Source organism: Balaenoptera physalus, assembly GCF_965194825.1.
Source record: "Balaenoptera physalus genome assembly, chromosome: 3".
Classification (NCBI taxonomy): Eukaryota; Metazoa; Chordata; class Mammalia; order Artiodactyla; family Balaenopteridae; genus Balaenoptera; species Balaenoptera physalus.
In genome coordinates this window covers 134,496,842-134,518,351 of record NC_138890.1, presented here as the reverse complement: position 1 = coordinate 134,518,351, position 21,510 = coordinate 134,496,842, and the positions used below count along the sequence as shown (strand labels likewise).

Genomic DNA, 21,510 nt, shown 5'->3' with positions numbered 1-21,510 from the left:
CTGCAAGCATGTACCTACTTTAGGACCTTAGTTAATAATTCCAGGTATAAACAAAGGCTCTGAAGGCCTTTTCCCTAAATATGTTCATGGCTTGCTTTTTTACTTCTTTCAAGCCCTTCCTCAAGGTCCCCTTTCTCAATGAGGCATTTGGCTATCCTTGTCACCATACCTAAAATTTCAAACCCTCTTCTCTATCCTTGTCATTTCCTATACACCATCTCTGCTTTTCTGCCTTACATTTTCTCTTTAGCATTTATACTACCTAACATAATACATACTTTTTATTTATTATTCATTACCTCCAGTAAGTATAAGTTTCATGAGGGCAGGGATTTTTGTCAATTTGGCCACTACTATATTCCCAGGGCCTAGAATAGTACCCGGCATATCGTAGGAGCTCAATAAAATGTGGTGAAGAAATGTATTTTGAAATAATTTTAGACTCACATAGAAGTTGGAAAAATAGTACAAAGAGCTCCCATATATACTTCATGCAGGTTCCCCCCAATGATGACATCTTATATAACCATAGTATGATCATCAAAACTTGTACTGCTTTTATAATCAGAAAAAAAGTTAATAAAAAATTATAAGTGTAATGCTTTTAACTTTTCTTTAGTTTAAAAACTTTTTAAATAAATATCTGGGGGAGAAATGATGGAGGCAATAATCAAAAGTATCAAATGCTATAAAAAATGAGAAGTAGCAACCTATAAGAAAATCAATTTATTGTGGTATCCTCAAGCAAATTAAAGACTTTTTCAGGGTTAGAGAATGACTGCATCAAGTGCTACTGCTAAGTCAAATGAGATGAGGACTAGTTGATGAAATGACCACTGGTAACCTGCATGTGAGCAGTTTCAGTGGAGTGGGTAGAACAAAAGCTTGTCTGAACTGGGTTCAAGAGAAAAATGTGGTATGGTGAGCACAAATAATCCTTGCAAGGAGTTTTCCGTAAAGAGGAAAGAGAGCAATGAAATGGTAGCTGAAGAGGTAAGTGTAAATACTATAGGAAATATTTTAAAAGCATAAAAAATATAAAAATCACCTATAATCCCACAACCAGTAATCATTAGTAACATTTTACCAACCTCAATCTCTTGGAAAAAAAATAGAATGAGATACCACTATATGTTCATCAGAATGGTGAAAACTTAACAATCTCGCAATATCAAGCACGAGTAAGAGGTAGAGCAATGGAAACTCTAGTGGGAATGTAAGTTGGTATAATCCCTATGGAGAACAGTCTGGCACTATCCAGTGAAGTTGATTATACACATACACTACCACCAAGCAAATCCACTCCCAGGTATATATCACAGAGTTCTTGCATATGTATACCAGGAGACACATATATTAATGTCTACAGAAGCATTCTTTGTAAAAGCCCCACACTGGAAACATCCTATATGTTCTAAAGTAGAATGGATAAATAAACTGCAGATACTTACAGAATAAAATGCTAGAAACCACTGGCAATGAAAGTAGAGTCATATACAACTTGGATGAAAATTATAATGCTAAACAAAAGTCACAAAAGAATACATACAGTGTGATCTCATTTACATGAGATGCAAAAACAGGTAAAGCTGAATTCAGTATTTAGGGATACACAGACAAAAAATTATAAAGAAAAGTAGGAAAATGATCACACAAATGTCATGAGAGTGATTACCTGTAGGGAGAAAGAGGGATGTGCTTGGTGAAGGACACATGGGGAACTTCTGGGGTGCAGCTAATTTCTAGAACTTGTTGTTGTTTGGATGGGTGTTGGCTTTATTATTTTTTTAAATTGAACGTATGTATCATGCACTCTTCTGTGTATATGATATATCATGTGGTAAAAAGAACTTTAAAAACAAATCTTAAAGTAACATATTCTTTCAAAATTTAGTAATGAGACCAAGAGGGACTGAAAAAATCTTGTGTACCATACAGAAATTTGCTGGTTATCTTGTGGCAAAATATCTTTAAAATTTGTCAAACTTAAGTATGAATTATCTACTTTTCTTCTATAAAAAGACAACTGTTCCGAATTGGTTGACCTCTTCTGTGATGACTTGTGGCTATCGACAGTATGCTATATAAGTACACAGCAGGTATCAAAAACCAAAATAGCCGCCCACATATCTAATCTATCTCCCTTCAAGGTAAAGATATTTTAACAATGACTGAGAAAGCAGTTGCTCTTAAAAAAACTCACAATATACAGAGAATATTCTGATAATAGATGTTTAAAAATGTTTCCATTGTTACATGATTTTATTGTTGAAAATAATGTCTGTCACCAATAAAAACTCAAAACTGCAGTTTTATAGACATGGAATAATTGGTCGAGAAAAACAAGGACATTCCTGAAGTACTGTATTTAGCTCCCCTCCAATGGAGCTTTCAGACCAGCTAGGCAGCTCCTGCATTCTGGCCAGAAGCCACTGGGTTGTAACAGTTTTGATTTTAATCCCAGTTAACCTGGGAAGGATGATTCTATTAATTTCTCCCCTTCCCTGAGCAAAGAGGTCAGCTGCTTTCTGGAGGCTCTCTCTAAATCAATGCCTTTTTTTTTTTGAAGCAGAGGAGAGGTCGGAGGATAGACTGGAGAGAGAACCAAGAAAGGTGAACAAAGCTACTGGTTGTTTGCAAATTAACAGTATTAAGCCAGTAAAAATAGGAGTATTTTGAACTTTAAAAATAACATGGGATACCAGAATACACAAACTAGCACAGCAATCACTAAATGTAAGAACTGAGTCATATCAAGGAGGATAAATTTAACCAGGCAAATTTCAACAAAAACTTCCACATAATTGTAGGATGAGCAGAAATGAATTTCAAATCAGCTTGAATTACTATTGTGGCAAGGTGTTATAAGAGTTTCAAAATAATAAAGCATATTCTATTGTTACCGTTAATATCATAAAGTGAAAACAAAAGTTTTAATGTACTGTTAATAGATAAAATTTAAAGTTAATTTTATCAAGATCATTACATCTTATAATTAAAAATTTTCTATTTTTATGTTTTATAATATACATAATTTATAAGTACAGAAGTACATGTATATAATTTGCAAACGAACACACATACACACACATAAATAGACACAGTCCCAAAGTTTTAGGTTGTTATTATTTTTTTAACTGATGAGGATGATATGAAAAAAGTAAATGTTAATAAACACCTGGTTGAAGGTTATGGGTTCTTTATTTTAGAATTCTAAGCTTTTACTAAGCCATGAGTAGACATCTTCATTAATGACATATGGACAAAGAACTTGACCTGAATATTAATTCTCAGGGCTAATTAAACTATATGTTTAATTAAATGCAGATTCGGCTAAGAATGAATTTAAAAATTCTTTCAATGCAATTCATGCTTTCAAATTTTGGTTTTTAAAAACACATAAATTGTTTTAATTCTACTGTCCTGAAAACAAACAATCTCTTCTTTCATGGTTACAAAATGATCAGTAACAGAAATGCAAAGGTTTTTTTGTTTGTTTTGCTTTTAGTATCAGCACTGGAATGAGGCTAAAAGAATTATATAAACATCAGGAACTTTCAACAAAGTTAAGATGCTAAAGCACCTGTAAGTAAATACAAACGTATCAGTTCTTTAGTTTTTCACTAGGTTGATATAAAACAGTAACAACACCACCATCACCACATCCTATCTTCTATCTAGAAAAAGCAGTTCCAGTGGAACATACTGACTGACATTCCACAAAGGAAGATTAACAATACTTAATTATAAATTATAATTAAGATATACTTAATTATATACTTAGTTATAAATAATTATTTATATTAATTATAAACAAATAAATTACAGAGACACTGTAGGCTTCAACCTGTAATGTCATGCCAATTATTACTCTTCTTCTTACACAAATCTACCAAAAGAATTTCTGGAAAAGAAATGAAATTTCTAGTTTCAAAACCTAGTTATTCCCCATTAAAAAGAAAAAAAAAAAAGCAGGGAAGAAGAAAATTGCCAGGCCAGCATTTTAACTAAAATTTCCTCAAAAACTTGAAATGTAATGAAAGAAGGTAAATATTTCAGTAAGTATATATATTGAGATAAATCTTATTTTTAATATATACATGTGATTCTTCGGATGAACACTAAAATTGCTTTCTTCATTATCCTAATTCTGTTATCTAGAAATTGAAAACACAGAAAACAAAATTTATCTACTCTTTAAACAGACTACCAAAGAAAAAGAGCCTCTTTCTTATTCTTCTTCCATAACTTAAGAAAGGGATACTACTTATCACGCGTTAGAAGTCTTTATCGTGGCTCCCAAGAAAGGTAAATGGGCTAAGAGAACTTCTGCTTTGCCACTGGAAAGACAGCAACAAATCGTCTACACAAACTGGCCTTTCAGGTGACCATGGCTGTATTTTCAACCCAGATGGCAAATACTGTAGTAGTCTGACCAGAATCCATTGTTGGTTGTATGACATGTTACTCCGCAAACCAATCCCAAAATAAGAGAATAGACTGATAAAGGCCAAGAGTCCAACGTGAAACCTGTTGCCAACTGGCTCTTACCAACTTTTACATATAGGAAAGTTTTATAAACAAAATATAAGATGTTTTAGTAAAAAAGAAAATAAACAGTGCTAGAAAGGGGATTTTGAAACAGGAACTTTCACATATTGCTGGTAGGAGTATAAAGTGGCACAACCTTTCTAGAAAACAATTTGGCTATATATATCAAGAACCTTAATTGTGCTTTACATCCTTTTATTCTAATAATTATACTTTTGACACTCTATCAGAAGAAATCAAAATATGGTTTAAATACGATATGTAGAAAGAAAGCTGCTAATCAAAGCATCATTTAAAATAATTAAAATTGTAAACAGCTTAATAGTTAAACATTGTTAAATTATGATATATTTAAATAATACATATTTATTTAAAATGATATTCAGAAAGAATATGGAAAATTGCTTACAGTTTTTTGGGACATTTCAGTGATTCTTAAGAATAATTTTTATTGTAAAACTTTTTACTATTCCTTGAAACCTGGTACTTTCCCCTTATTTATCACTCTTAGCTTCAGTCACTATCTCTAGAGTTTATGGCAGTTAAACTCCTTGGATGACCTTGCCAAAGAACTCTAGGCTTGCTGCAGGGGCATGAGGTTCAGGGGGAGGCTAGAGATTGTTTTGTTGTCCAAAAGGCTATTTTGATTACAACAACTTCATTAAAAGCAACTGTGAGGGTGGAGTGAAATTAAGGTGAGTGGGCCTCACTTTTTTAACTTCTCTAAAAGCAAGGCAAGAGGTATCCCTAGGGGTCACAGCAGTAGGAAGTACCAGTCCCTATGGTTACTTACACCTGAGTCCAGAGTCTCTCCTTGCAGACTAGAGGTTGGTAGTCATGGACAGATAGGACAAATCTGGTCCGTGGCCTGTTTTCATAAATAAAGTTTTATTGGAACACAGCAAGGCCTGTGCGATTACGTGTTATCTATGGCTGCTTTCGCTCCACAATGGCAAAATTGAGTCCATATGCCCACAAAGCCTAAAATATTTACTATCTGGCTCTTTACAGAAAAAAAAGTTTGCTGACTCCTGCCCTAGACCACTGAATGTTCTTACACAGAGCAATGCCTGCACCGAAACCCCCAAAACACCTAGCCATCAGTACCACAAATGACCTCATTCTACTCCTGGCTGGGCTTGGCCAGACCCTACAGCATAGTTACTCGCTGGGATATGATCCCATGGGTTCTTTGTAATGCTGGATCAGGATGGGTTAAATCAGTATTTTTTTCCTAATGAAAATTGAGTACTGACTTAAAAAGAAAAAAAAATATGTGTGTGCGTTTGTATATATAAATAAAAAGTCAAATATTTATAACCCTTCATCATAGTGATTCCCTCCCCCCCCCTTTTTTTCTGCTGAGTGTCCATCTCCTTCCCCAAAGTGTCTGGCACCAAAAAGAGCTTAGTGAATGTTTACTGACAAAAGGAAGGAATAGAAGAACGAAAGGAAGGGAGGAAGGAAGTAGAGAGGGAAGGACAGAAGCAGAGAACGAGAGAAACAGGTAGGCAGGCAGGCCGGCAACTAGGGAATAGCTTACAGAAGTAACAACAGCACGCAACAGAAATTTAAACTGAAAAAGTAGCACGTTGAATTGTATATAGTATATGAGCTCATAAAATATCATAGAAAAGGATAGAAAAAAATATACTAAAATGTTTTAACAACACTTGCCTCTATGTGATGGGAATATATTTCCTTATGCTTTTTTTTCCAGAACATTCTCTATACAAGAACAAAACAAAATAACAAAACAAAACATCCCCTAAGTAGAGAAAAAAGATAATTTGTATCATCCTATAGAAGCACAGGTGATTTAAACTTTATTTTTAATAAAATGGGTTTTTCATTTTGTATATACTATTTTTATCCTAAATTATAGGAATGCTTTATTTTCTGAATAACTTTTTTTCTCATTATAAAAGTAGTACATTGTTTATGTTGAGGATAATATAGAAGTTATAGAAGAAAATAAAAACCACCCACTAGAAATAATCAGTTAGGGCTTCCCTGGTGGCGCGGTGGTTGAGAATCTGCCTGCCAATGCAGGGGACACGGGTTCGAGCCCTGGTCTGGGAAGATCCCACATGCCGCGGAGCAACTAGGCCCGTGAGCCACAACTACTAAGCCTGCATGTCTGGAGCCTGTGCTCCTCAACAAGAGAGGCCGCGACAGTGACAGGCCTGCGCACTGCAATGAAGAGTGGCCCCCGCTTGCCGCAACTAGAGAAAGCCCTCACACAGAAACGAAGACCCAACACAGCCAAAAATTAATTAATTAATTAATTTAAAAAAAAAAAAGGACTTCCCTGGTGGCACAGTGGTTAAGAATCTGCCTGCGAATGCAGGGGCCACAGGTTCGAGCCCTGGTCCAGGAAGATCCCACATGCCGTGGAGCAACTAAGCCCATGCGCCACAACTACTGAGCCTGCGCTCTAGAGCCCGCAAGCCACGACCACTGAGCCCACATGCCACAACTACTGAAGCCCGCGCACCTAGAGCCCATGTTCCTCAACAAGAGAAGCCACCGCAATGAGAAACCCACGCACCGCAACAAAGAGTAGCCCCCCCTCACCACAACTAGGGAAAGCCCGTGCACAGCAACCAAAACCCAACACAGCCATAAATAAATAAATAAATAAATTTATAAAAAAGGAAATAATCAGTTAACATTCTAGTATATTTTCAAATGAGTGTAGACCCACATACGTTCATACAGGTGCACACACACACAAAATTAGTTTTACTTGTTTTTGAACTTTACATAAAGTGGAATCACACAATATGTATTTTTCTGTCTAGCTTCCTTTGCCAACATTATCTTTCTGAGATTCATCCATATTCTTGCATGCAGCTGTAGACTGTTAATTTTCATAGCTGTGTAATATTCCATTACATGAAAATACAATTTATTCAACCATTCCTAGTTGGTGGGTATCTGGGTTGTTTCCAGTTTGGCACTCCTATGAATAACTCATAATCTATATTTTTGTACATGGCTCTTGGTGAAATGTGCACACATTTCTATTGATTATAAACAGCGTATACTCAATGTTAGCAGATAATTACAAACCCTTTTCTAAACTGATTATGCTAATTTACACTTACTCTAGTACTGCATAATCATTCCCATTGTTCTACATCCTTGCCTTGATTTGTTTTCATCATTGATTGATTTACCTTAGGTTACTGTTTTTTTGTTTTTGTTTTTTTTATATATTTATTTATTTATTAGTTTTGGCTGTGTTGGGTCTTCGTTGCTGTGTGTGGGCTTTCTCTAGTTGCAGCGAGCGGGGGCTACTCTTCATTGCGGTGCGCGGGCTTCTCACTGTGGTGGCTTCTCTTGTTGCAGAGCACGGGCTCTAGAGCACACGGGCTCTAGAGTGCACGGGCTTCAGTAGATGCGGCGCGTGGGCTCAGTAGTTGTGGCTCGCGGGCTCTAGAGTGCAGGCTCAGTAGTTGTGGTGCACAGGCTTAGTTGCTCCGCAGCATGTGGGATCTTCCTGGACCAGGGCTTGAACCCGTGTCTCCTGCATTGGTAGGTGGATTCTTAACCACTGCGCCACCAGGGAAGCCCAGGTTACTGTTTTTTGATTTTTAGTTTTTAGTTTCAGATTTTCCATTTGGTTATTTTTTTATTCAATAAATATTTTCCATGAATTTGGTTCTTTTTTACATTTCTAGCCAGTGCCAAAATTCTCAACCTTATTTCAATTTCCCTGAACATACTAAACATAGTCTTTAAAAAGTCTGTTTCTCAATAAATGCTGGAGAGGGTGTGTAGAAAAGGGAACACTCTTGCACTGTTGGTGGGAATGTAAATTGATACAGCCACTATGGAGAACAGTATGGAGGTTACTTAAAAAACTAAAAATAGAACGACCATATGACCCAGCAATCCCACTACTGGGCATATACCCTGAGAAAACCATAATTCAAAAAGAGTCATGTACCAAAATGTTCATTGCAGCTCTATTTACAATAGCCAGGGGCTTCCCTGGTGGCGCAGTGGTTGAGAATCTGCCTGCCAATGCAGGCGACACGGGTTTCGAGCCCTGGTCTGGGAAGATCCCACATGCCGCGGAGCAACTAGGCCCGTGAGCCACAACTACTGAGCCTGCGCATCTGGAGCCTGTGCTCCGCAACGAGAGAGGCCGCGATAGTGAGAGGCCCGCGCACCACGATGAAGAGTGGCCCCCGCTTGCCGCAACTAGAGAAAGCCCTCGCACAGAAACGAAGACCCAACACAGCCAAAAATAAATAAATTAATTAAATTAAATTAAAAAAAAAAAAAGCCTTTATTACAATAGCCAGGACATGGAAGCAACCTAAATGTCCATCATTGGATGAATGGATAAAGAAGATGTGGCACATATATACAATGGAATATTACTCAGCCATAAAAAGAAATGAAATTGAGTTATTTGTAGTGAGGTGGATGGAGTTAGAGTCTGTCATACAGAGTGAAGTAAGTCAGAAAGAGAAGAACAAATACAGTATGCTAACATATATATATGGAATCTAAGGAAAAAAAAAAAAAGTAATGAAGAACCTAGTGGTAAGACGGGAATAAAGACACAGACCTACTAGAGAATGGACTTGAGGATATGGGGAGGGGGATGGGTAAGCTGTGACAAAGTGAGAGAGTGGCATGGACATATATACACTACCAAACGTAAAACAGATAGCTAGTGGGAGGCAGCCGCGTAGTGCAGGGAGATCAGCTCAGTGCTTTGTGACCACTTGGAGGAGTGGGATAGGGAGGGAGATGCAAGAGGGAAGAGATATGGGAACATATGTATATGTATAACTGATTAACTTTGTTATAAAGCAGAAACTAACACACCATTGTTAAGCAATTATACTTCAGTAAAGATGTTTAAAAAAAAAAAAAGTCTGTTTCTGATAACTCCATTATCTGGATCATCTGTCAGTCTTCATTGTGTATCAAGTCTCTTAATTTCTAATCACGTCATCTCATCCTCTCTTATGCCTAGCTATTTTTGATTACGTACCTGGCATAATACTTAATAGAATTCTAGTATACAGAAAACAGTATAAATAAGTTGAAGCCTAGAATGATATTATTTTCTTTAGAAAGGGTTTACATTTGCTTTTGGGAGCCAATTTGAGACATTTAGCAGTCCTAGATTACCTTAATCCAGTTTTAGGGATTGAGATGAGTTAAAGTTGAGCTACAGTCCCTGAAAGAAGGCCATTCTATTTCCAGTTCACTCATATTTCTAGGCTTATAGACCTTAGGGCTTCCAACCTAAAGTTTGCATGGGGCCTACCCACTATTAGTGAACCCTGGATTCCGGTTTTTCTCCCTCTAGCCTTGTAAAGCTGTTGAAAGCTCTGTCAATTTAATAGCCACCCAGCTAATAAACTGGAATTGGCAGATACCCTTGAGGAAATGCTGGACTCCCCTTTCTTGGTTTCCTCCTTCTTCTTGATCTAGACCCCATTATTCTTCATTGTTTTATCAGTTCTCCCATGTCTTTAGGCAAATTAAAAACATTTTTTTTGGTCAGTTTTTCTAGTTATTCTCAGCAAGATGGTTGGTCCAAATTCCTTAATCTGCGCTTGTCATAAGCAGAAATCCCCCATGCCCTCTTTAATTAAAAAAAAATTAAGATATTAATTCACATACCATAAAATTTACCCATTTAAAACGTACAATTCAATAGTTTTTAGAACATTTATGGAGTTGTGCCTCCATCACCATAATCAATTTTTGTTTTTTGTTTTTTTTTTTTAACTCTGCCATGAGGCATACAGGATCTTAGTTCCCTGACCAGGGATCGAACCCATGCCCCGTGCATTGGAAGCAGGGAGTCTTAACCATTGGACTGTCAGGGAAGTCCCACCATAACCAATTTTAGAACATTTTCATCAACCCCAAAAGAAATCCTGGACTCCATTATCCCCTCTCTTCAGCCCCTGGCAGCCATTAATCTGCTTTCGGTCTCTATGACTTTATCTAATTTAGATAGTTCGTATAGATTGAATCAGACAATATGTGTCTTTTGTTGTGTGGTCTCTTTCACATAGAATGGTTTCAAGGTTCATACATGTTGTAGCATATATTGATATTTTAATTCTTTTTTACAGTCAAATAATATTCTGTTGTATGGATATATCACATTTGGTTTATACATATATCAACTGAAGGACATTTGGATTGTTTCCACTTTTGGCTATTATAAATGTTATGGACATTTCTTTATATTTGTGTGGACATGTTTTCAATTCTCTTGGGTATATACCTAGGGGTGGAATTGTTAGGTCAAATGATAATTCTATATTTAACATTTTTAAGAATTATCAAACTGTTTTTCAAAAGTGGCTACACCAAAAGAAAAAAAAAAGTGGCTATACCAGTTGCAAAAGGAGTCACGGGTATGAAATGAATAGTATGGGGAATATAGTCAGTGTAATAGCTTTGTATGGTGACAGATGGTAACTAAACTTATCGTGGTGATCATTTTAAAATGTACAGAAATACCAAATCACTATGTTGTGTAACAGGAACTAACATAGTGCTGTATGTCAATTATACTTCAAAAACAAACAAATTCATAGAAAAAGAGACCGGATTTGTGGTTACCAGAGGCAGAATGAGGGTGGGGAATGCATGAAGGCAGTGAAAAGCTACAAACTTTCAGTTACAAGATAAATAACTACTAGTGATGTAATGTACAACATGATAAATATAGTTAACAATTCTGTGTGTTACAGATGAAAGTTAAGAGAGTAAATCCTAAGAGTTCTCATCATAAGGAAAAATATTTTTTTCTATTTTTTAAAGTTTGTATCTATATGAGATGGTGGATGTACACTAAACTTATTGTGATAATCATTTCATAATGTATGTAACTCAAATCATTATGGTGTATACCTTAAACTTATACAGTGCTGGATGTCAATTATATCTCAAAAAAACTGTAAGGAAAAGAGAGTGGCCATACCATGTTTCAATCCCACTAGCAACGTTTAAGGACCATGCCCTCTTTTTAAGCAATTATTTTTAACACCCAAATTTACTAGCCTTAATAAAATAGACCAATTATTCCTCAATAAAGCTGAAATAAATAAAATAGAAAATATTTATAAAAACAGGGACTTCCCTGGTGGCCCAGTGCTTAAGAATCTGCCTGCCAATGCAGGGGACACAGGTTCGAGCCCTGGTCCGGGAAGATCCCACATGCCGTGGAGCAACTAAGCCCGTGTGCCACAACTACTGAGCCTGCGCGTCTGGAGCCTGTGCTCCGCAACAAGAGAGGCCGCGACAGTGAGAGGCCCGCGCACCGTGATAAAGCATGGCCCCCGCTCACCGCAACTAGAGAAAGCCCTCGCGCAGAGACGAAGACCCGACACAGCCAAAAATAAATAAATAAATAAATAAATAATAGTAAATATATATTAATATTAAAAAAAAAAAAGATCTTGGAAACCATACCTTGTGACAAAGGAATATAGAACAGATTGCAAGAAGAAATCTTAAAAAAAGAAGCCATAGAAAAAATATGTAATAGACTTTTGGAGACAATTTCAGACTAAGACTGAAAAATAATAGGCAAGCCAAAGATACATAATCTCAGTATGTTATTTTTACATCAGTTCCTTATCTTTGGGTTACAGTCATCCATTAGGCTTTTAACAAGATCCATAAATTTCATGTGCTTCCATAACTTTAAAATATTTGATTTTAAGTCTGTTTGTTAAAAGGAGTTTCAATTTTCTTATTGTACACTTGCAATTGGTTTCATTGCTTTTGCAGTAATAGTATAATTACTTGTGAAAGGAAAATCCAAATGGAGTTGGTATTGCTGACAGCTCTCGAAAATGGAGCTGGGAAGCCATTAAGGAATTGTGACTTATGCATGTCTCAGCCTGGATGGAGTGTGACCTTTTGACCTTACAAGCAAGTCATCCAGAACATCTGCCAGAAACTCAAGATACTTATTGGATCCTTACCCTAAAATAACTAGTGACAGTCTATCTACCTGTAGGACCCCTATCCTAAAACAACTTGTGATTCCTTAAGGATAAATCACAATTCTTCCCAGGCAATTAACAACCTTGTGGCTTTTTGTCTTTATAAGCCCCTGACTCTTTCTCTTCCTCAGAACACTTTCAGGATTACCCAAATCTGTGTCTCCCGAATTGTAATTTTAAGACTCCCCCCAATAAACTCTTTTCTTATTTGCAGCCCCCTGCATTACTTTTTGGCTTACACACTAAAAGCCTTTTCAACTATATACTTGGAGATGTTATAATACTGAGTAGACAGAGAAAGATGCTAGCCCAACTCTTCATACCCTTTCCTCCCAACAAAACACACTTGATTGGCACTAATGAGCACCAAACTCATTAGGCTCCCTCTTTCTTCAGGCTTGTCCAAATAATGTCAATGAGGGAGGAAGAAAGGGAAGAAAATAAAGCATTAGTTTAGAGGCAAGGAAGGAAACAGCAAAATCAGACAGACCAGAGAGAATAAGGAAAGAAATGGAAGCAACTCAGGTAAGCAGATATGTATACAAAAGGATAGTTAAGCAAACAAAGACATCTGGAAAGAGAGACAAAAGTAAAAGAACCTGTGAACTTGAGAATAAAAAGGTCCTGATGGGACTAGAAATAAGATCCCATTCTAACAAAGTCCATAGTTAGATTTATTTATTTATTTATTTAAATTAATTAATTTATTCTTGGCTGCATAGGGTCTTTGTTGCTGTGCGCAGGCTTTCTCTAGTTGTGGCGAGAGGGGGCTACTCTTCGTTGCGGTGCGCTGGCTTCTCATTGCGGTGGCCTCTCCCGCTGCAGAGCATGGGCTCTAGGTGCATGGGCTTCAGTAGTTGTGGCATGCAGGCTCTAAAGTGCAGGCTCAGTAGCTGTGGTGCACGGGCTTAGTTGCTCCACGGCATGTGGGATCTTCCTGGACCAGGGCTCGAACCCGTGTCCCCTGCATTGGCAGGTGGATTCTTAACCACTGCACCACCAGGGAAGTCCCTTTAGTTAGATTTAAAGCATCTCTGAATCCATGGCCAGGGTTGCCCTCTTCAAGCATTTAGCAAAAAGAGTTCCACTGGAGAAAAATAATGGTGGAGAGTGGGGAGAAGGGAGGTTAGAGAAGTGGACTAAAAAGGGAGAGAAAACAGGAGAGGGAGGAGAGTAGGGAGAAAAGGAGGAAGGAGAGGGAAGGGTACAGAAGTTGTAATACAATCAGCAAGTTGGTATCAGCTCCATGGCACTGATAAATGGTTAAGGGCCCTGGTCCTGTCTATTTAACACGGATGGCAAGTTCCTCAAAATGCAATTTATGCAGCTCTGGAAACCAACCCTCTTGGGAAAACTACTTTTCTAGATCTGTATAAATCCCCAACTATGAAACTACCAAGCCTCAATAATCACTCCCAATCACTGTTATTGGTCCAGGGCACATTAATAGATAAACTCTTCACTTTGTTATGTGCCCCCCGACCCAGGACCACAAATACCAAAAAGAATCAATTCAGGCTGCTATTCAGTGATAGTATTATCGACAGATGAAAGTGAGAGAGGCCAGTTTACAGATGTGTAGACAAGTAGACACTGTAAAAAAAAAAAAAATAGGGGCCATAAGCATGCTTAGTATGTTTGAAGGGCACCCGGAACTGCCTATTTTCAATGTCTACCTCTACCCCACTGGCTTACCAGAGTACTTGAAATGTTATCAATTAGAAAAATCTAACCTTTAGGTTAGGTTTTTAATTAATTAATTAATTAATTTCTTTATATAAATTTATTTATTTTACTTATTTATTTTTGGCTGTGTTGGGTCTTCGTTGCTGCACGTGGGCTTTCTCTAGTTGCGGTGAGAGGGGGCTACTCTTCATTGTGGTGCGTGGGCTTCTCATTGCCGTGGCTTCTACTGTTGCAGAGCACGGGCTCTAGGTACGTGGGCTTCAGTACTTGTGGTGCGTGGGCTCAGTAGTTGTGGCTCGCGGTCTCTAGAGCACAGGCTCAGTAGTCGTGGTGCATGGGCTTAGTTGCTCTGCAGCGTGTGGGATCTTCCTGGACCAGGGCTCGAACCCATGTCCTCTTCACTGGCAGGCGGATTCTTAACCACTGTGCCACCAGGGAAGGCCTAGGTTAGGCTTTTATATTCTAGGATTCTCCTTATTAAAATGTAAACAGCCATGGAAAAGTAATAGACTAGGTCTTTGACACATCAGATTGTTTGCCATCATAACACCGAAACAGACAAAAGAGCCCTGCACGAATAGGACAGATAAGCACTAGTGAATAAGGGGAGGAAGAAAAAGTATATAATTTACAAAGCACAGTCTAGAGGAAATTTTTGAGTGAATTCCCTGAGAAAAACTGGGCACATAGAGAGGAGCAAGAAAGCCCTAAGTCCTGGGAAAAAAGGAAGAGGAAACAGAGTTTGAGAAAATGGAAAAAGGGAAGTTCAAAGCCAAATTAACCACTTCACAGTTTGGTTTCAGGCTGGCTGGGGTAGTCAACTCCCAAAGGTCATAATCCCAGAGCAGCAGCAAAGCATGAAGCAATCCTGAATACCAGGTCTAATATTTGGTTACCAGAAAGTCTGGGAAAAGCAGGAAAACAATCTCTAAGACCAGTGATTGCCAATGGAATATTATCAAATACAGTATAGCAGATTTCTAAACCTTCCTGCCCTGCCACCCACATTCCTCACTCCACCCCAAACCAGGTAAAAAAACTAATAGGGGAGGGGAGGGGAGGAGAGGGGAGCGGAGGCATGCAGAGGGAAAAGTGGATTTGTGTAGTTTGCAAAAGTTCCCCAAATAATCCAAATAATTGTGACATGTATCATTCCTCTACAGTGACAAGCTCCTTCTTCCACCTAAGTCTAATTAGACCCCAGGTCCAACAAAATGATAAGCAGGTCCAGCACGTTATCTTTTAGCCCAAAGCAGTTCTTAAAATTCTTATATTTGAACCGAAACATGACTTTGACTGCCACCTAGTGGAAGAGATAAAGTCAACCACGAACTAAATTGAGGATAAGCAATCTAAAAGTATCAAATGTTGTTCTTTATATTCTAACAGCCTAAGACAGTTTCCAAAAGTGTGGTTATATGTAAGATGATTTTAGGTAGCACAAGGATAAACGCTATTTTAACTACTTGGCATTTACTGCAATGCATAGTAGAAAAAAGTATAAACAATATTTCATCATTTCACAAATACATGATGAGGCTAAATTAACCCTAATTTTTCAAAGTTAATAAAATAAAAAATATTAAATTATAATATTACACAGGTGGTACTGGGATATCACCAAAGTCATAAGGTGACTCTAAAATGACTGAAGTTTTGGAAATAGTTGTCTAAGTTGGTTCTTCTAATTGAAGACACTTTTCCCTCACTGTGTCTGATATTTATGTATATAAAGTGAAATAACCCATATTTTAGTAGAAATAACGATGTTTTAAGGTACTCCAGTTTTTTCCTCATCAAATAAGTTTCTGAAATTATTTCACAAGCAAATTAGCATTCAATACTGCTAAACCCCTATAAATATTTGCCTTCCTTAAAACATGCTTACCTAGATAGTTATCCTATGATTGAAAACAGTTGATTCCCTCTCATTTTGACAAGTTTCATTATAGAAAATATATTTCCATTTAATCTACACGGTTAAACAAATTCTCAGAGAACTGTCTGAACTCCTGCCAACCTATTGCAGTGGAATACACTTTAATGACCTATGTTCTATTGTCACAGTGGTCAATTATTTATCATAGAATTTAGAGGTTTCAAGAAAATCCTGAGCATTTAATCAGCATTCATTAGTCCCTGTATTCACTGATACTGGAACATATAAGTGAAAATTACAAGATTCATTTCATTATCTTCTCTGATGGCCACCTTAAATGACAAAGATAAATTTCTCATGTGATAAATTTCACACTGCTCTAGCTGCAAAAAAGACTAAAAAATTAAGTATCTGGAAAATGGAAATGGGATTATCAAGACTAGCTTAAACCAATCCTCCTTCATCTCCTGGATCTGAAACTACTTAGACCCTTAACACTGCTGGCAAAGAAGAGGTGGGGTTGTTGAATAGCTGGGTATTTACCGAACAGTAATCTGCCACAGGTCCCACCTCAAGCACTCAGTTTCCTTCTGAGGAGGCAACCATCTTACAGTTTCCTATTTATTCCCCCAGAGTCATTTATACATATTTGCATAATATATAACTTGTTGATGTTGTTTTTACCCAAATGGTAGTATACTATATACACTGCTCTGCACTTCACTTTTTTCATTTAACAAAATAAGTTGAAGACTTGTTCCATTTTGATATGTAATAAAGCCACTTCCTTCTTTTCAATGGGTGAAAAATATTCCATTGTATCAATGTGCCATAATTTATTTATCCAGTCCTGTAAGAAAAGACATTTTAGTTGTTTTCAATCTTTTGCTATTATAAAAAATAGTGCATTAAACAACCTTGTACATATATTATTTGACATTGCAAATTAATGCTTAGAAATGAAATTGTTGGGCCATGTAAACTTTGGAATTCGTTGCTGGCATGTTTTTTGGTGAGGGGCAGATCACATTAATTTTATGGATTAAAATTTAAGAGCATGACATTTTATTTTAGAGTCTTCCCTACTGAGAGCAGTATATGCCTTTTTGTTACATGTCTTATCTTATTAATTCTAATATGCACATTTAATCATTTCTAAAATATGGCTGCATCTCATAATCCAGGTAACTGTCACCTGTGATCGCTTCAGCCATCAAACCATTTAGGGACCATTTAAGGAAGAAATGTGAGCCACAGTGTCTAGAAAGCTTTCTGTGACACTTTCTGGTAAGATCAGGAAAGTGCAAGCATCAAAACTAAAAAGTGTCAGTGACTAGGAAGAAAATTCTTTCAAGAAATGTTACACTATCAGTGTTCTTAGTGATACTAAGAACAATTTTGTGTGGGCAGGAAAAAAACACTGATTTTGATGACTGCAAGTCAAAAAGTGATTCAGAAGAATCGGACTCTATATGCGAAGAATCAGATTTGTAATATCTTAACCGATATATTTTGTTTATATTTTTACTTTTATAATTAGAAGAGTTCTTCTAGTAAACATCAAAATAAAATTCTAAGTCCAAAGAAATTGTTGCACCAGAGGTATGGGTAGCAGTTTATGTTAGTATTATATTAAAAACAACAACAACAGGGACTTCCCTGGTGGCGCAGTGGTTAAGACTCTGCGCTCCCAAGGCAGGGGGCCCGGGTTCGATCCCTGGTCAGGGAACTAGATCCCGCATGCATGCCACAACTAAGAGTTTGCATGCCACAACTAAGGAGCCCACCTGCCACAACTAAGACGTGGCGAAACCAAATAAATAATAAATAAATAAATATTAAAAAAAAAAAAGCAGCACAATTTATAATCAGCATCTCAGATTTGAAGAAATACTCTACATATTATTTTAGGTCTCTCAGTAGTATTTTAAAGTTTCTCTCATATAGATTTTGCACATCCTTAAGGCTATTCCTATGTATTTTGTCTTTTTCTCCATTATATTTTCTCATCAGAATGCTATTTATTTTTGCCTGTTTTGTAAACAACCACGTTACTGAATTGTCTTACTATTTATAATAATTTTTCTTTTGGGTTTTCCAGGTATGCAATGAAATAAATTTTAAACTCTAATTATCTTAAACTATCCGCTGGAATTTAAGCTCAATGAAGGTAAGGATTACGTATTACTTTTACTCTTCTATCCCCAGCACCTCGCATGTTACCTTGCACAAATCAGATAATCAATATATATTTGTTAAATGAGTTATATGCATCTTACTTCATAAAACTTACCCCAACCACCCCTGACAGACAAGTGGAGTTTAGTCTAAAAAGTCAGATATAAGTGAGAAAAGAGTATTTATATTTATTCTCTACCACATACAAACATACAGATTCTGTAAGAAACTGGATATTTTATAATCAAAGTTATATATATTTGGTTATAATTAGTTCTATATTAGTAATTAAAAACCTTAATTATAAAATAAATATTTTATTTTAAACACTTACCTTTTGGATCTTATATCTGATGAATCAAACTGGATATTCATAGGTCCAGGATTTATTTCATTATCTACCTCAGGGATGAGAAGATGGCTAGAATCACTATCCATATTTGCCATTTTTCTCAGACTCTAAGCACTGAAGAAGTCAGTCCTATAATAAATCAGAAAAGATAAATAATTTAAAGTTTAATTTAAACAATATTTTACTATTAATAGGTAATACATTTGCATGCATAAGAAAGTGAAAAAACACAGGAATTTGCTGAAGATATCTTAATGAGCTACATGCCTAAAATATTTATATTATCAGAAACTTGTTAAGTTGAAATGGAGTTACTGCTTATTTTTCAGCATAGTAAAAAAGAAGCAGGGCAATCCATTTCCAGTAATAAAATAGATTAGGCTACTTGGACTCATTTCCCTGCAGAAAACAACTAAAAATACTGGATAAAATATATATATATATTTTAATCGGAGATCTCATAGCTTCATTTTATTTATTTATTTTTTTGGTCTGTGAAATATATTAAAACTTTGCTGATGACAGCTGGAAATCAAAACATTAAAACTTTTAACATAATAAAATAGCTGTGTTTGTGAAGATTTTTTTAAAGTTTCCTAAACCAATAAGAGAGAAAAATTAAAAAGTAGTGAATATAATACAAATTAAACATCAATTGAAAATAGGAGTCAGTGTGTTAAAAAAAAATTAAGAAGTTGGTCAGGTATAAAGGAGGTCATCTTAAATTTCTAATACTGTTACAGTATGTACAGCACAGCTGAGGTAGGGTGATGGACAATATGACCTCTTGAAGCCCTTTACAATCTTTTTGTTGTTATTTTTTTTTAATTTAATTTTATTTAGTTTTTTATACAGCAGGTTAGATACAATATTTTTTAAAAGTTTTTGAAAAGCACCTTTTAGTAAGGAAAAGCAGGCCATTTGTAGGTGAATTTAAGGAACCTAGAAAGTAAGTAGCTCAAAGAAGTTGCTTCTGATCTGAGGGTATTTTCTGTGCCAGGAGAAACTGGGCTGAGGTTTTCAAGACCTTGTGAAGTATTAAGAAAATAGAAGACAAAACCCAAGATTCACCCAAAGTAAGGAACGATTGTAGTAAGAAATCATCTCCTCTCCCTACTTCCCATACAGCTGGGACTACAAAGAACTTTACCATCAGATTAGGAGTTAACAAGAAGTAAAAGTGCCTCACTGCCTCACAAAGGAGTAACAAACAAGTTTTCTTGACACTGAGTACAGCCTGTATGTGTATGTGTGTGTGTGTGTGTGTGTGTGCGTGCGCTTGAGGGAAATATTATATACCACAAACTGCACCTCATGTGGATTTGCAAGGTGATCAAAGAACACTTAAAGCTGTGAATATACTTTCAGGTTACTTGCTTGGTAGAGCTTATAGGTAACCTGCCGAAGCAAATGTAAATCTTTTCTATGAGGATACAGAAAAGATTGATCCTAGGCCTCAAAAAAGACTTGTTAACAGTCTTTCAAGAACAATGAACAGTACATAGCCAAAAATAACCTAGCATATAAAGAAACAAAGTACTGGGCTTCCCTGGTGGCGCAGTGGTTGAGAGTCTGCCTGCCAATGCAGGGGACACGGGTTCAAGCCCTGGTCTGGGAGGATCCCACGTGCCGTGAAGCAGCTGGGCCCGTGAGCCACAACTACTGAGCCTGCGCATCTGGAGCCTGTGCTCTGCAACAAGAGAGGCCGCGATAGTGAGGCCCGTGCACCGCGATGAAGAGTGGTCCCCGCTTGCCACCACTAGAGAAAGCCCTGGCACAGAAACGAGGACCCAACACAGCCATAAATAAATAAAAATAAAAATGTAAAAAAAAAAAAAAAAAAGAAACAAAGTACTATTAGTGAGAACCAGAAGAAACAGCAGAAACAGATCCACGAAGGCTTCAACTACAGGGATATCAGAATAAGATTATAAAATAATTATGCTTCCTATGTTTAAACAAATAAAGGAAAAAGTGGACATTTTCAAAAAGTAACAGCATGTTTGAAAAGGACCATAATGAATGTTTAGGCCTAAATAAATAATAAAAAAGAAAAAAAATAATAACACAAAATGTAATAGCCAAAATTTAAAACACAGTGGATGCATTTTAAAGTTGAAGAGAGGGCGTTGGCAACATGGTAGAATAAGAAGCTACCTTTATCTTTCCCCTTCAACCAGTAAACCAGTAAAACATCCACAACGCAACAAAGGTGCCTCTGCCCAACATACTAGGATGCTGGAGAATCCCACACATCTGTACATCTACGAGTGAGTGGACTGGAACACACAGAGGAGGGGGAACTGAGGGAGGGAGAAACCAAGGGAAGAGCAAAGGCAGTGCCTGTAATCCTACCCCTCTGGCTGCAGCAGCTGAGACTGCAGCCCCAGAGTACCGGGTAGCAGCAGGGGAGGCGGGGTACATGACTCCTGCCTCAACAGCCCTCATGGCCACAGAGGCAGAGATTGAGAACCTTACAACACTGAAAACAGCAAAGGTGCCCATGCAATCCTGGCTCTTCTTCCCTTTCGTCTCCCTCCCCCTGCAGTGTCAGAGTCTGCGACTCAGAAGATCCTGGATGCGAAGGAAGAGTCCACCATCCTGGCTGGTGATGCCAGTGACAGTAGCAGAAGCAAGGCACCAACAACCCTGGAGGCACAAGAAGCAATAATGAGGGCCCAGAGTAATGCCACTAACAGAGGTGATGGAGGATGGAGAGTAAGGGCTCAAATATAACCAGAGTTGGCTCAGGTGAGAAAAACCAAAAGATTGTGCTATAGCACCACCTACTGGAAAGCAAAAGAAAGGCCTCAATTTCTAATCTGTTTAACCCGTTATAATCAAGCAAAAATGTAAAAAAA

At 37.1% G+C, this 21,510-nt stretch overlaps 1 protein-coding gene across 9 annotated transcripts in view; it reads right to left on the bottom strand.

Moving 5' to 3' along the window:
- The window catches only part of SLC38A9 (solute carrier family 38 member 9), a 112,285-nt gene that overhangs the window by 73,043 nt on the left and 17,732 nt on the right, over window positions 1-21,510 (bottom strand). For 3 of the 9 annotated variants that reach the window (XR_014262381.1, XM_082457598.1, XM_082457597.1), the window contains exon 2: window positions 18,632-18,778. Coding sequence is in view for 1 of the 9 variants with exons in the window: in XM_082457597.1 (XP_082313723.1) it covers window positions 18,632-18,744 (113 nt within the window). In the remaining 8 variants the exon portion in view is untranslated. Of the gene's footprint in view, window positions 1-1,675; window positions 6,274-16,128; window positions 16,970-18,631; window positions 18,779-21,510 lie in introns of those variants that run through there. The other 6 variants (XM_082457600.1, XM_082457603.1, XM_082457601.1 and 3 more) reach the window with 4 other exon arrangements.